This window comes from Harpia harpyja, chromosome 20 (assembly GCF_026419915.1).
Source record: "Harpia harpyja isolate bHarHar1 chromosome 20, bHarHar1 primary haplotype, whole genome shotgun sequence".
Lineage (NCBI taxonomy): Eukaryota > Metazoa > Chordata > Aves > Accipitriformes > Accipitridae > Harpia > Harpia harpyja.
The window spans coordinates 17,492,676-17,505,992 of record NC_068959.1 but is presented as its reverse complement, the minus strand read 5'-3'; the positions used below and the strand labels follow the sequence as shown (position 1 = coordinate 17,505,992).

General features: G+C 37.5%; 1 protein-coding gene across 3 annotated transcripts in view; it reads left to right on the top strand.

Annotated features, from left to right (window-relative positions):
* SLIT3 (slit guidance ligand 3) overlaps positions 1-13,317 on the top strand; it is a 537,543-nt gene that overhangs the window by 415,994 nt on the left and 108,232 nt on the right. For all 3 annotated transcript variants that reach the window (XM_052816501.1, XM_052816502.1, XM_052816500.1), the window contains 3 exons: positions 3,368-3,511; positions 6,687-6,830; positions 12,312-12,475. In XM_052816501.1, the coding sequence (XP_052672461.1) occupies positions 3,368-3,511; positions 6,687-6,830; positions 12,312-12,475 (452 nt within the window). The remainder of the gene's footprint in view (positions 1-3,367; positions 3,512-6,686; positions 6,831-12,311; positions 12,476-13,317) is intronic.

Below are 13,317 nucleotides of genomic sequence, written 5' to 3'. Positions count from 1 at the left end.
ACTCAGAACAGGCTGTTTGTATGATAAAACTACAAGGTTCAAGGTGAGACCAAGCAGAGCCTTTGCAGTTGGACTGCACTCTGGTGGTTGTTCTTGTGGGAAGGTGTGTCAGTAACACAGCGATGAACAGCATGCTGGAATGTTAAAATTGACCCAGCAGGTATAGCAGGATGAGTGGTTCTGTTAAGCCTGAATAGAATCCAGCTTGTTCTGTGTTGAAGTTATAAGATCAACAGAAATAATATTATTATAAACTTTAGCCATAAAGTAAGTAAAATCTGACTGAAAAGTGAGCTGTGTGAACAATGTCACCTTGATAGCTTCTTAGATCTGTTAATTTCCTATTCACAGTCCCACATAAAGTCAACCCAGGCTTTCTGAAAATTTCTTTTGACCTCTCGCCCAACATAAAAGTCTGGAAATAGGATTAAACATTATCACCAGGTTAAATCATGGAGTCCTTATGGAAACAATAACATTTCTTGAGTGACCAGGTTGACTATAGGTTCCCATTTGGGTCTTGCCAGAGGGCATAGGTATCTTGGGAAATAGTCAAGACTCATTTTCTTTTCCACCATCTTCCAGTATTTCAAGAAGAATTCCTTACAGAAGCTTAGCGTTGCAAGAGGATGGGGCTTTTCTATAATGGGAGTTTGCCGTAAAGGCTGTCAGAAGTTTTTTTCTGATTAAAAAAAAAATAATGCCTTGTCAAGTGCTATGATCATATATGAAAGATTCTTTTAGTGCTTTGAAGGATGCAGTAGAGCTCTCTGAGTTGCAGAGCAGGCAAATGTTTCACTGCTTTGATTTTTCAAGGCTTATATCAGCTGATTATTTTTGCTGGTAATTCTAGACTGAAAAGTATGTAATTTCTCATGTTTATTTTTCTAGTAGGTCAGACTTTAAGGAGGATACATTTTTCTTTTTTTTAGTGAATGAGTGCTGTCATCTACCATTTTTGTTTGTTTGTTTCATTCTGATATGGGAAGCTTTAATTCAGGAAGACAAATAAAGAAATCCAGTTTGGCAGAACATCTACTTTAACAATACTCCAAGTGGGATTGCAGGGCAGTGTCGTCTTTACCTATTTATTATTGTAACGTTTGTCTTTTCTCTGCCTTGCAACTTTGATTTCACCAGAGCATTTAATCTTGGATTTTCAAATCTTTTGCATGGGAAAGGTATATATAAGTGGCTTCTTCTGAAACTGCTAGTATCTTTTTGGATAATTTTGTGTTGTTGAAATGATCAGGCATTATTAACTCAAATGAGTGAGGTTCCCTATCTGCAGAAGTTCTTTGGCAGCAATTTAAAATTCAGATGGTCTGGATTGTATAAGGGTTCCAACTCCTTTGCAAATTATGGCCAGCCTTTTTCTCCAATTTTTGCTCTTTTTTGCCTTAAGCATCTAGTAATCGGTTAAAATTGCACGCATGTTTTAATATATGTGACTAAATATCTTTTAGATGATAAACACTTACTAAAAAAACTTTGTAACTACAAATATCGGTCAGTTTGCAATCTGTGAATTGAAAGTCAACCTCTTTGTGTATTATAGTAACTCACCCTCCCTTCCCACAAACATTTACTTATTTATTCATTTATTTTTGTGCAAATATGCATCACGGCATGATCTTTACCAGGAAAGGGATCATTGAGAGCATTTATTTATGCCAGCATTCAAAAGAGATGCTGAGCTATAAACATTTCCACTAGAGAAATAGCTGAGCCCCAAAATTAAATGCATATGTCAGAATATCCTTCCTTGACTTGCTTTGACACTGAACATAAACTCTTCATGTGAGTGTTAGCACAAAGCACTAAACTTCTGGAAAGCAAAATCTGCGTGTAAGTATTTCTATATGTTTTTATGTTATTTTTGGCTGATTGCTAGCATACTCCTTTTCTTTCTGATCACAGAATGCACAAGAGGTGATGGGCCACATGCTGTAGGGCCCACTATCTGACAGTGGTTCAGCGGACATAAACCAGCATACTCAAGTTTCCCACATGAAACATGTCTCCAAGACTCAACTTTTTTTTTTTTTTTTTTAATTATGTGATGACTTCTGCAAAGAGCAAGACCCACATTATTTCCATCTGAGGCCAAGCTGTCCTGTTGCCATGTCTTCTGTCAACTTTTATCCCAACAAGATTGCCTGTTCTTCTGAGCAGAGTAGCCCAGGTGTTAATCTGATACCTTGTCATTTGTTTTATATCACCTGGAATTGGATTTTGAAACTATTACTCACGCTGTGTGTATACCGGGATCATTTCTGGAATAATGTGCTATTCAGTATGAGTAATAGTGTTGGAATTTGGCGTCTTCTTGGGAGCAAGAGCATATCTTTTACTTTCCCTTTTTTGTTGTAGACAGTAAAACAAAGAATAGTGTTTCCTGTCATAAACCTAAACAAATAGGATTATCCATCATAATCTATACAGGGCATCATAGAAGATACTTGAAGGACTGAGGCCCACGGTTTTAATGTGCTTAAGGCCTTTTATATAAATGTTTTAAATAATTAAATGCTGTTCATTTTTATGCATCTCTAATGGCATTTTATCATTCAGAAGTTTTCACTGGGTTTTTCACAAATATGAAATATTCACAAGATTAATTTTGCATTTCATCAGAACTTCATTTGACTTTGTAGATTGAAGTTTTCCAATGTTGATCTATAAGCAAACATCTTGAGACTGTATAGGCAGAGTAAATATTTAGAAAATAATGCTGTATATTGCAGTAGCTGTGAATTGAGAATTAAGTGATACTCATTTCATTTTGAGTGGTGGTGTTAAATTTAAGTGCCTGGAAGTTCATTAGCGCACATATTAAAATTTGTATCAGATATATGCAGTCACACAGTTTTGTATGTTATTCCAGTGTTGAGTTTAAAGAGAGTAAAGGTCCTGGTACACTATAAAAAAGTGGTCCGTATTTCAATGTGTGGTACCTATTTCAATAACAGTAACATTAACCAATTCTTGCCAGATGAGCACCCAGTCCCAAGCATGGTCCATAACTTCATGGACATAAATCAGATGTTAGAAACCCCCACTTATTGTATCCCTGAGACCCTTATAAGCAAGAAAGACATGAGGTGTAAAAGCTGGTAATTCTGTTAATTTAAATACTCTTGATATATCTGATATAATTGTGGTTTTGACAAGTGAAGGGGAGCTATTTGTAAGTACAGTAGGTATACTTTTGCACTTCTGTATGCTCTCCTTGCTGAATGAATGTCTCTCTAGATAACCACTAAAAGGCACATATTCTTCCTATCTTCCTCCTTCCAGTGTGATGACGTATGTTGGGAATAAAACGCTAATAATTTTCTTATTGTGACTGGTTGTGTTCTTCCAGAAATCTAAGCAACAATAAGATCAAGGAGATCCGAGAAGGCACATTTGATGGAGCTTCAGGAGTGCAGGAACTGATTCTGACAGAGAATCAACTGGAGTCAGTGCATGGACGAATGTTTAGAGGCCTCACAGGGCTAAAGACATTGTAAGTGCAAAGACCTGTCTTTCTCTGTTCCTCTGTAAGTTGAGTGGGAGTGGTCAAGTTGAGCAGTGCCTGCTAAAATATCTCTTTCTAGACAGCAAGCTCTAAGGCAGGGTCTTGTATCACTGTCATGAAGTCTTCAATTTATTTCTAGTCCTGGGTAGGTTTGAGATTTATCTGCTATTTCTGTGAAAACACAGATTTTCAAGAATTTCAGGAGTAACATGATGGTGAACCTGTCATGGGTCAAATTTGGGCACTTTTAATCATTTAATGCTTTTGTTATTTCCTGTGGAAACAAGGCATTTAGGAACATGTTTGCTATCTATTAGTCCATCCTCCCGCTCCGCCTCCACCCAAATTGGAATTGTTGGTCTGCTCAAACCAAGCCTCAGAGTAGGCTATGAGCCTAAAAGATTTTTAATATCCTACGAACTATATGAAATCAATAGGTAGGGAGAGGAGAATGACTCAAGTTACTGCTGCCACCAAAACAGGTATAGCTAAGCAACTTTAAGGTAGGCATAACCAAGCTGTCACAGGTCCTGCTGACAGAAGGTAGCTGGCCACTTACTCTGCACCGGGTGTAGTTGCTCATGAGCACAGGCATGGCTTTGGACTAGCCACAGCATACTCTTTCTTGCCCGCACTGAGTACCATAAAAATTATGTGTGGGTATACTATTAATGTGGTCGTGTTTGGGGAGAGTGTGAAGGAGATGTAGAGTCCAAATGCATAAGAAATCAGTTTGGAATTACTTCTGTGCTTAGACAACCATTGTAATTTATTTCTGAGAACTAACACTTAAACTCATAGTACCTAACATTGATTTATCTTTGTGTTAAAAGTTATACTGGAAGAAGGATCACAGACAAGATTTCAAGATGGTGTCTAATTCACCCCATCCACCATCCTGAGAAGCAGTCAGGGACTAGGTTTCTGGTGTCAGCAAAGACTCACGCCAGATGATATGTATGATCTATATATGAAAAACACCTCTCTTGCCTAGTCTTCCCCGCTGTAGAAAGAAAGCACTTGACTAGGTGGATGCTGTCAGTCCATAGACTCTAGGAAACAAAATGCAATTTAAAATCTGCAATTTATTAATTAGCAGCAGATGCTTCTTATGTTGCAAAGTATCATGGCACAATTACTTCAGTCCTTACTCAAGTGTGAAAAGAAAATCAAGTTTCACTTCAAGGACTTTGGCCTGTAATGATGAATAGGGAACTTTTCTTTTGCTATTCCTTTAACATTTTTTCTTCTGTGGTTACAGCCATCTGTTCCTTAATTTCATGTATGCACTTTACTAAGGGATTTGAAAATACTGTCCATAGATACTAAATTAATTTTTATACTGCAAAGCAGCCTGTGGCAGTACTCCTAAACAGAATTCAGCATTTTTTAATAAAAAGATACTTAACATTCAAGCTATCCCGCTGACCTGACCTACATTTCCCCCTAGCTGATAAAGCAGTCTAAATATACACAGCATAATATGAGGATCTGTAAGTATAAGTTTTCCTTCAGGAAGGGTACACAGTGCATGGTGAACCATGATACAAAACCAAAGGTTTTGGCTTGAGGGACATATATTTCTGTCCATTAATTGACTTTCTTCGAGCATCAAAATTGTGATCTTTGTAAAAGAGGTCACATTGTCATGTTATGAGCCATGACAGGGTCATGGTCCATTTTTTAAAATACTGTATGTTTCCTGAAATGTAATAAATTGCTGTGCAAAATATATTGCCATCCAAATTCGGTCATCACATCTTACAGTACAACTGCCTGATACTTTACATACAGAATTGAGAAAATGTTTCTTACTGCTACTAAGTCACTAAGGGCCTTACTTCTCTTATTTACTGCCCTAATCATTTTACAGCTTGTGGTCTTGATGTGGCTTTCAGGCAGCTTAGTAATCCATGTGTAAGGTGTGTGTCTCTGTGCCCTGTGACTCTTTTCTGATGCAGTTTCACCCCAGTTGCAATACCAAAACTATTGAGACCATAGTGCCGGTGATGGTAACTGTACATAGAGAACAGTAATGCAAAAGCAATGTAATGTTCAGATCTTAAACACTGAGTGTTCATGATTACACTGTGAATTTCTTCCCAGACATATCTAATCTCTCTGTGGTGTTTCTCAAGTATATATTGATGTAGCATCTAAATGCCTAACTGGCAGATACAAATCTGAGGTTTAAATCCAGACTTCTAAGGGAGTCTGAATTTTCATTGTTCATTGCATGAATTTGATACCAAGGAATTAACCCTCCTCGATTTGGAGAATCAATTCACTGGACAGCAGCATGAGCTGCATATATTTTGTGGATTTTTGGTAGTATGCTTTAATTACTGAATAATTTTTCACCTAAGTAGGAATATCACAACTGTGTAGTGATGTTTACAGACCCAGATGTTGACTGGCATGCAGTGTAACAAATACACATGAGCCTTTTTTGCTATGGAGTGAAACAAGATACTACAGTCTTTCAGATTAATTGGGCTTTATCATTGAGTTCATTGTTACCATAACAACTCAGAGATGTATCTTCCAAAACACAGCACTGATTCATCTGGTACAAGCATAGAGCAAAGACCATTTTATAGGATGGTTACTGCTTTCTGTCTTGTAAATTAATTATTATAATGACATTTCAGAGCTTGTGTTTGGTCTGGAAATCCTTCCTAAGCTATTCCTTGATTTCTGCTGAGGATGATTTTTCCTTCCATACTTTTGCAGTGTGAGTTACAAAAACCATCCATGATAGGAGTAGAAGTAATGCAGATAGTATTGTTAGTGTCACACATTTCTGGCAGCCTTTCTCAGTTGATCTCTGAAATACATCTTCACTTACTCTCAGATATTTACTAAATTAAGATTTTAGTTTTTATTTCAGGTTTGCTACTAGTCATAATTTTAATTTCATACTACTTTCAGGTGTGGCGCTCCCATCGGCCTCTAATGGTGTGTGGAAGAAATGCATTTTAAATTCATGAGACAATGTTTACATGAATCTAGCCCTCCTTTAGCTGTGCTGTACTTCAGCAATCAATAAAAATAGAGCACAGTGCTTGCCAAAGCATCTGTTGATGCCCTAGGTAAAGGACCTCCTATCCTGAAGTTATACCCCCTCCCAGTAGTTCCTAATTCCCTGTTTTAAACCTTGCAGGATGCTGAGGAGCAACTCTATCAGCTGTATAAACAATGACACCTTTGCTGGACTGAGCTCAGTGAGGCTTCTTTCTCTGTATGACAATCACATCAGCACTATCACCCCTGGAGCCTTCAGCACTTTAGTCTCTTTGTCTACAATGTAAGTCATCTTTTTATGGTATGAACATGTTGTGATGCTGTTATTCCATGCTTTCCTTTTAAGAAGACAACATTTGAGTTTCAAAATTAAACTACTTATTGTTCATATATGGAAAGCATCATTTAGGGAAAGAAAACCCCATCGTACTGAAATTGCAGGTTTGGAGGATTCAGGGTGTGATTTAGAAAAACATTTGAATTGCTTCAGCTAGAGTGCCTGAAAAAACTTTGAGGTTGCCAGCCTCAGGCAGGATGACTGTATATTTTGCCATGTCATAGCCTAGTGCAGTGCACAGTAGAAGTTTACATAAAACAATCTCTGCAGATTTGGAAGTATATAGCTTATCAACTTTAGCTCCCTGAAGCTGCTTTAGATTCAGTAGACTCTAATTTTGTAAGAACAGCTTTCTTGGATTTCAGTTAAATTAGTTAAATACCAGAAGAAATCTACTAGCTAATAGATTTTCAGAAGAGCCTAAGAGGACAAAATATTCAAGTCCTACGGAATGTGAATTTGAAAATTCCAACCTAAGCTTCTTTGATAATTCTCTTATATTTCTCAGTCCTTCTTTGAAATATTTCCCTTGCTTCTTAAATATGTTTACATACTTTTTGTAGGGTATCCTTTTAAATAAAGTACAGACTGATAAATAAGGAAAAAAGTCTGCTCCTTGTTTCCAGCTGTGAATGGGGACCCTGATGTTGCTGTTAATGGAAGTTGTCTGGTTAATTCCCTTCACACTGCCCTGTCCAGTCAAAATAAACTATTGGTGCTATTGCATTTCAGGTTTTGAAAGCATTCTCCATCGTGTTTGGGGGAAGAAAGAAGTGTTGAATCTCAGCTGTTTTGTTGCTCACACTTTCATTTTGTTGTTACAACTTTTCACCAGCAAATCAGTTATCATTTTGGCATTAGCTCCACGCAGCATAAAGAACCCAGACTTTTCTTCCATTCACTTTCTGTAGTCCCAGAAGCCTCCTTGAAATTGATGGGCAAAGAGAGAAGCACAACCAGCTTATTTTCATTGACTCTTTTCAAGTCACTGGTCAAAGCGAGCAGTGCTTGCTGAAAGCTTGTTCTCACTGTGCTGCAAGCAATGCCTGCCTGCTTCTCGCACAATTGTCTCTGACCTTCCTTCCGTGGATCCCTTAATAGCTGGGACTCTGAATCAGCCTATAAAGTCCCTACCTTGTTTGCCTAGAAGCGTCTTTGTCCTGTTTTGTTAGAAGATAGCCCATTTTCTTCTTTTTGCAGCTGCGGATAAAGATTGTTACAATTCTAGCAACAGCAATTAAAGCTGCTGCTAATTAGAATGCATTGCTTTGGCACTGACTTATAATGATGTTGGTCATAGGAGGTTCCTACCTGTGTCTTGATGAAGTTTGTTCTTTGACACGTTTTCACTCTATACTTGTTTTACAGACAGGAGAAAGTGTGCTTTTGACTTCTTTATACATTGTTTTAAGGTCATAGTGATATTTCACATATAAATGCAAAATTCAGATGTGTTCATTTCCTAGCAGTGCTCCACTGTAGGTGGATATATTAGATGACAACACTACTGAAGATAGATAGTATGACTGCTTTTCCTGTTCAACCCACACTTTGTAAGTTAATCGGATATTATAATGACTTATTTTTGCATCTATTAATGTGAGCCAGAATTTCATACAAAGTTTAACATTTCCATTTTTATCTTGGCATATTTACAGCACTAAAAAATATTGCTCCTTTTGTTATTACTCTTTGTGAATCAGCCTCATTGATATTACCAAAACACGGACAGCTCTGAAAATAATGCCCTGACTAATGGTTTTCAACAGAGGAAGAACTATTTTGCAAGTTATTGGTAAAAAAAAGCAGTATTTTATTTGTTACTAGTCAAACTAGGTACTGTAGCATCCTAATTTGAAGTGTGCTTGCACTTCTGCATACGGGGAATTGAGTCATGTCTTTCAGTCCTTACACAGTCAAGTGGGCATATTTGCAAGCAGAACTGGTTTTCCATGAATTATTACTATAATAACTGCATGGAGCTAATGCCAGTAGGATAACTGGTTCATCAGAATGACATGCAAACTATTCTAGTATAAGCTTATCCTAAATTCCAGGATATATTTGCAACCTAATTTCAACAATATCCAGATGGGTTTCAGCATGTTTTTCTAACAGGTCACTGGAATCCTTTTAAACAGTTAATATTCTATGGCTTCTTTGCAATTTTTAAGAGGCACTTGTAGTAGGATATGCATATTTCATTCCTCAAGACTTCTGTTCCCCCTTGATTTTAAAAATATGTCTATGTCCTTGAGTAAACACTTCTGATTTTAATGTTAGTATGACATCTTTGCTAAAAGCTTGATTGCTTTGTTTCTGTTTGAGTGGTTAAATCACTGTCTTACGTGTTGGAACTCTGATTACTAATTATAAATTTTTATAACAATTTGTCTGCCCAACATTGCTGTTTGTGATGTGAGAACTCCACTTGAATAGCCAGATTCCAAAATAAAGCTTTTGCAAATAAGTGGCCTTTCCAGACTTTCAGTTGCTTTTCCAGTGAAGTAGGGAATCTCTTGTCTCATGTGATACTTATAGAGAGCCTTGATCTTAATTTTTTTCCAAAAGTTGCATCACAGTCTTGCCATGGAAAGAGCATGTATGTAGGGACATGTATGAACTTAATACTACATTAAAGCAAAAAATCACTGCTCTGCAGTTGGACAAAGGACAAAATTCAGGTGTTGCTAAAGTGGCAGGAGGATGTGTGTAACGTGTGACAAGATAAATTTGTCCTTTTTTACCTAGAGCTATTTGAATTTCAAAACAGTAGATTTGTTTATTTATTAATATGTAACAACTTCTTTCTTAGTTCCTAAGAAAAGCATAATCCAAATTCTAATCCAAGGATTTAATAAATTTTAGGTCATACATTAACCTGTGTTTGCCAAGAAGAAAATGAGGGTTTCTGGATAGTTACTGCTGCTCAGCTAGTGAGCAGTAACACATTAAGTCAAAGCAACCTCTCCTCTGTAGAAAGGGATAATTACTATTTTGATGGGAGCATTTTGTAGATAGAACATTTGAATGTTTCTGAAAGTTTTTGATATGTGCCGGTAAGATGTTCTCTAGACGTGCAAAATATTCTTTACATTCAGAGCTGCTGGCTTTCCAGAAACCTGATTATATACACCTGCTGTTTGTTTCCAGTTGTGGATTATTTAATTCTAAGGATTTGTGTCACGGAAGTTGTTCTGTGAATATGATCTCACTCTTCCATCAGTGGAACAAATGGCCTTTGAAGCATTGGTTCACTTAGCGTTGGAGGTTTAAATGTTTGGTTTGAACACTCTGTTCATGCCAAAGTATGTCAGTATGGAAAATATACAAGGCATTCTGCATGTGGTCCCATTATGGATTAAAGAAAATGGAAAACAATTCAGAAGGAAAGTAACTAGAATTAGAGTAATGCTTTCAGTGCTTTTCTGCACATTCTGTCTGAAAGCTCATATGTAACCTGTTTGTTTTCTCACCTTTATACAGCAAGTTAGCCTTGCCTTTGAATCCTAGTCAGCATGAAGTGGGTTGAGTATTTTTATTGTTGAACATTATGCTGAGTTTTGTCCTCCCCCCCAGTTCTCCCTTCACACAACGTACAATAGTCTGTGCTAGATCCACATGTAATTACACACCCAGAGCTCCAGGCTAGCACAGTGATTGAAGTATGCTTTTTTTACAATGCAGAGAGCAGCTGTAAATCATATTGTGGGTATGTGATGTTGGCCTAGAACCTATATAATTCAGGAGTTGGTTTGGGGTTGTTTTCTTGCTGCCACACCTCAACTGTGCCATATGTTTTTGTCTTCAGCACTATTGTTTTCTGAAGGAATTGCTTGGCTGAAAACCTAATGTGATTTTGACTACAAGTTTAGGTTTGTAAAAGTATGTTGCAAGTGAAGACTTACAAGGTCTTCAGCTACTACACCTGCATTTGAAGTGCCTGTTTCTTTAAGGCCTTAAATTTTTTTGTCTTTAAGCTATGCTATGCTTTAGAGAAATTTCATTATCTTCTATTTTTCTGTACTACCAAAATAATAACTCTTGGACATATTCACATATGATGTGAGAATTCCATCAGTGTTAGTTTAGATACTTCATTTTCCGTACATGGGGCTCTGACAGCTCATTTTTCTTCGATAAGGCAACCTCAGACTGAGGCTATTGATTCTCCCTGTGCTTGTACATAAGATAGTCAGCCTTCTTGTTTTACCAGGGATATCAGCCTCTTCCCTTCATCTGAAGTTTAGTTATAAAAAAGCTTACACACAAATTATGGATAGGCATTTCAGTACAGGACTCCAGAAAAAGTTTTTTTTCCATGATTCTCAGCACTAATTCTAGTTAGCTTAGAAAGATGGTTGCTTAAAATAACTGTCACCTTACACTCCTTTCATTCAAAGGATCACAACCTATTAAGAAATAGAAATGAATAATATCTTTTCTATATTGACTATCTATGTTACAGGTGCTCCACTGAGAAATTGCTATGTATCTATGTTTTCATGTCTTGACAACAGGATGGATAGGGCTTTTCTTTTTTAAACACTGCTAACCCAAGCTACGTTAAGAATACATCCCTCTGATGGAGGCTGTCAAATGGTTGCTTTGGGTACTGTACAGCACAGTACCGCAGCTAGGCTGCAACTGTATTTGAAAGATATTTCGGGAGCTGTAGCAAGATTTGATGCAAACCTCACAAATTCCACAAGGCAGTAGAGCAGATGCTTTTCACTACAGATACACTGACCTTAGAAAGCTTCATAAGAAGGGGCTCAAGCTGACAGTGCTGCTTTATATATGTACATAGAGAGTGCTATCCTTACTATTTCAGTAGTAAACCCAAATTCAGGTTGCCAGTGGCTCCCACCTGGCACTGGTTTGTGTGGGCCGTAACACAGGCGAGTGGAAAGCATGAGCATACTGGGGCAAGGAACGGTGTGCTAAGCCAGCTGGCTGTACACATAGGGAGTGGTACCTGCAGGTCTGTGCTAGGGCCTAGCAGTGCTAAACTTTTGCATGGAATTACCTGAAATAATGATATTGAAGATCATGCACGTGTGGGTAGAGTGTGTGAGGTGAGTTTAGACTTGGGTGTGAGCTGTAGCTTGGGTTGAAATCCACTATGAATACAGCCCTGGTAGTGATGTAAGTATGTCTAAAAAATAGTTGTAGCAGTAAGTATTTTGGTTTATAAACATATATATCTACATATCTATATAGATATGCATATACATATATTTTAATTACAACCCTAGTCGTAGTATAAAACCTGCATAGAACTTTCCCAATCTGTAGAACAGAGGAGAATCTCACAGAAACAGATGGCAGGAAAGAGCTTGGACTTGGAACCCATCATCTTCCTGTAGTTATTTCAGTATTTCTGTATGTTCATGTTTGATGCGATTATGTCTTGTTCTGTTTCAGTAATTTGCTGGCTAACTCCTTTAATTGTAACTGCCATTTGGCCTGGCTGGGAAAATGGTTGAGGAAGAAGAGAATTGTCAGTGGAAATCCACGCTGCTTGAAACCCTTTTTCTTAAAGGATATTCCAATCCAAGATGTAGATGTCCAGGACTTCACCTGCGATGGTAAGAAAATCCAATTCGATTTGGCATTTATGATAATGTTGGCACCTCTGTGAGGACCTCCCTTCCTATCAAGCAGTACTGCATGGTAAACATTGCAGTTTAGTGATGAGGAAGACAGCTGTTTAGAGCTGAAGTTCATTGTTCCCTATCAGGAGTTTGTTTTTATTCTTGATTTCCAGTTTCTGAATTTCTACTATCTACATCTAAATATAAGAATGAATTTATTATAGACAAATGCTCTGCTTTGTATAATGCTAGTATAATCCTGGCCCTTGCTCCCACTCCTTTATTCATACACTCAGATAACACTCTGGGGGAATGGTGCTTGCTTGGAAAGTCTTTTAGTTTTGGATACTGTTCAGTTTCACAAATAACAGGTATGAATAAAGGGAAATAAAAACACTTAGATATTTGAAGTGACCCAGTGATGCTTAATGCTTTGCCGGGTCCATATAGGTTTTAAAAAAAAACTTCCTGACATTTCATTCATTCTCCAGGTAGTTCTTTGCTTTCTGATCAAGCAGATTTTAGAGAAAATAGTAAGGAGAAAAATTGACTGATGAATGCACTGCTAACTTGACTTGTAGGCTGCTGTTGCCTGTTAAGACCAGATATGCTGGAGCTGCAGTTAGTCATACCTCTAAAGAGACCATAAGAGTGATAGAAGTTTCCTACTTAGAGTAGAAATTAATTCCTGTCCTAGTTGAGCAATCTGGCAACAGGCCCAGGTGCTTGGGCTCAGAGCTCAAGGGACCCAAGTTTAGTCATTAAAGAATAATTTGCTTTTAGTTCAGGAGGAAAAAAAAAACAAACAGTCTGCAAAATGGCATTGCATACGTGGG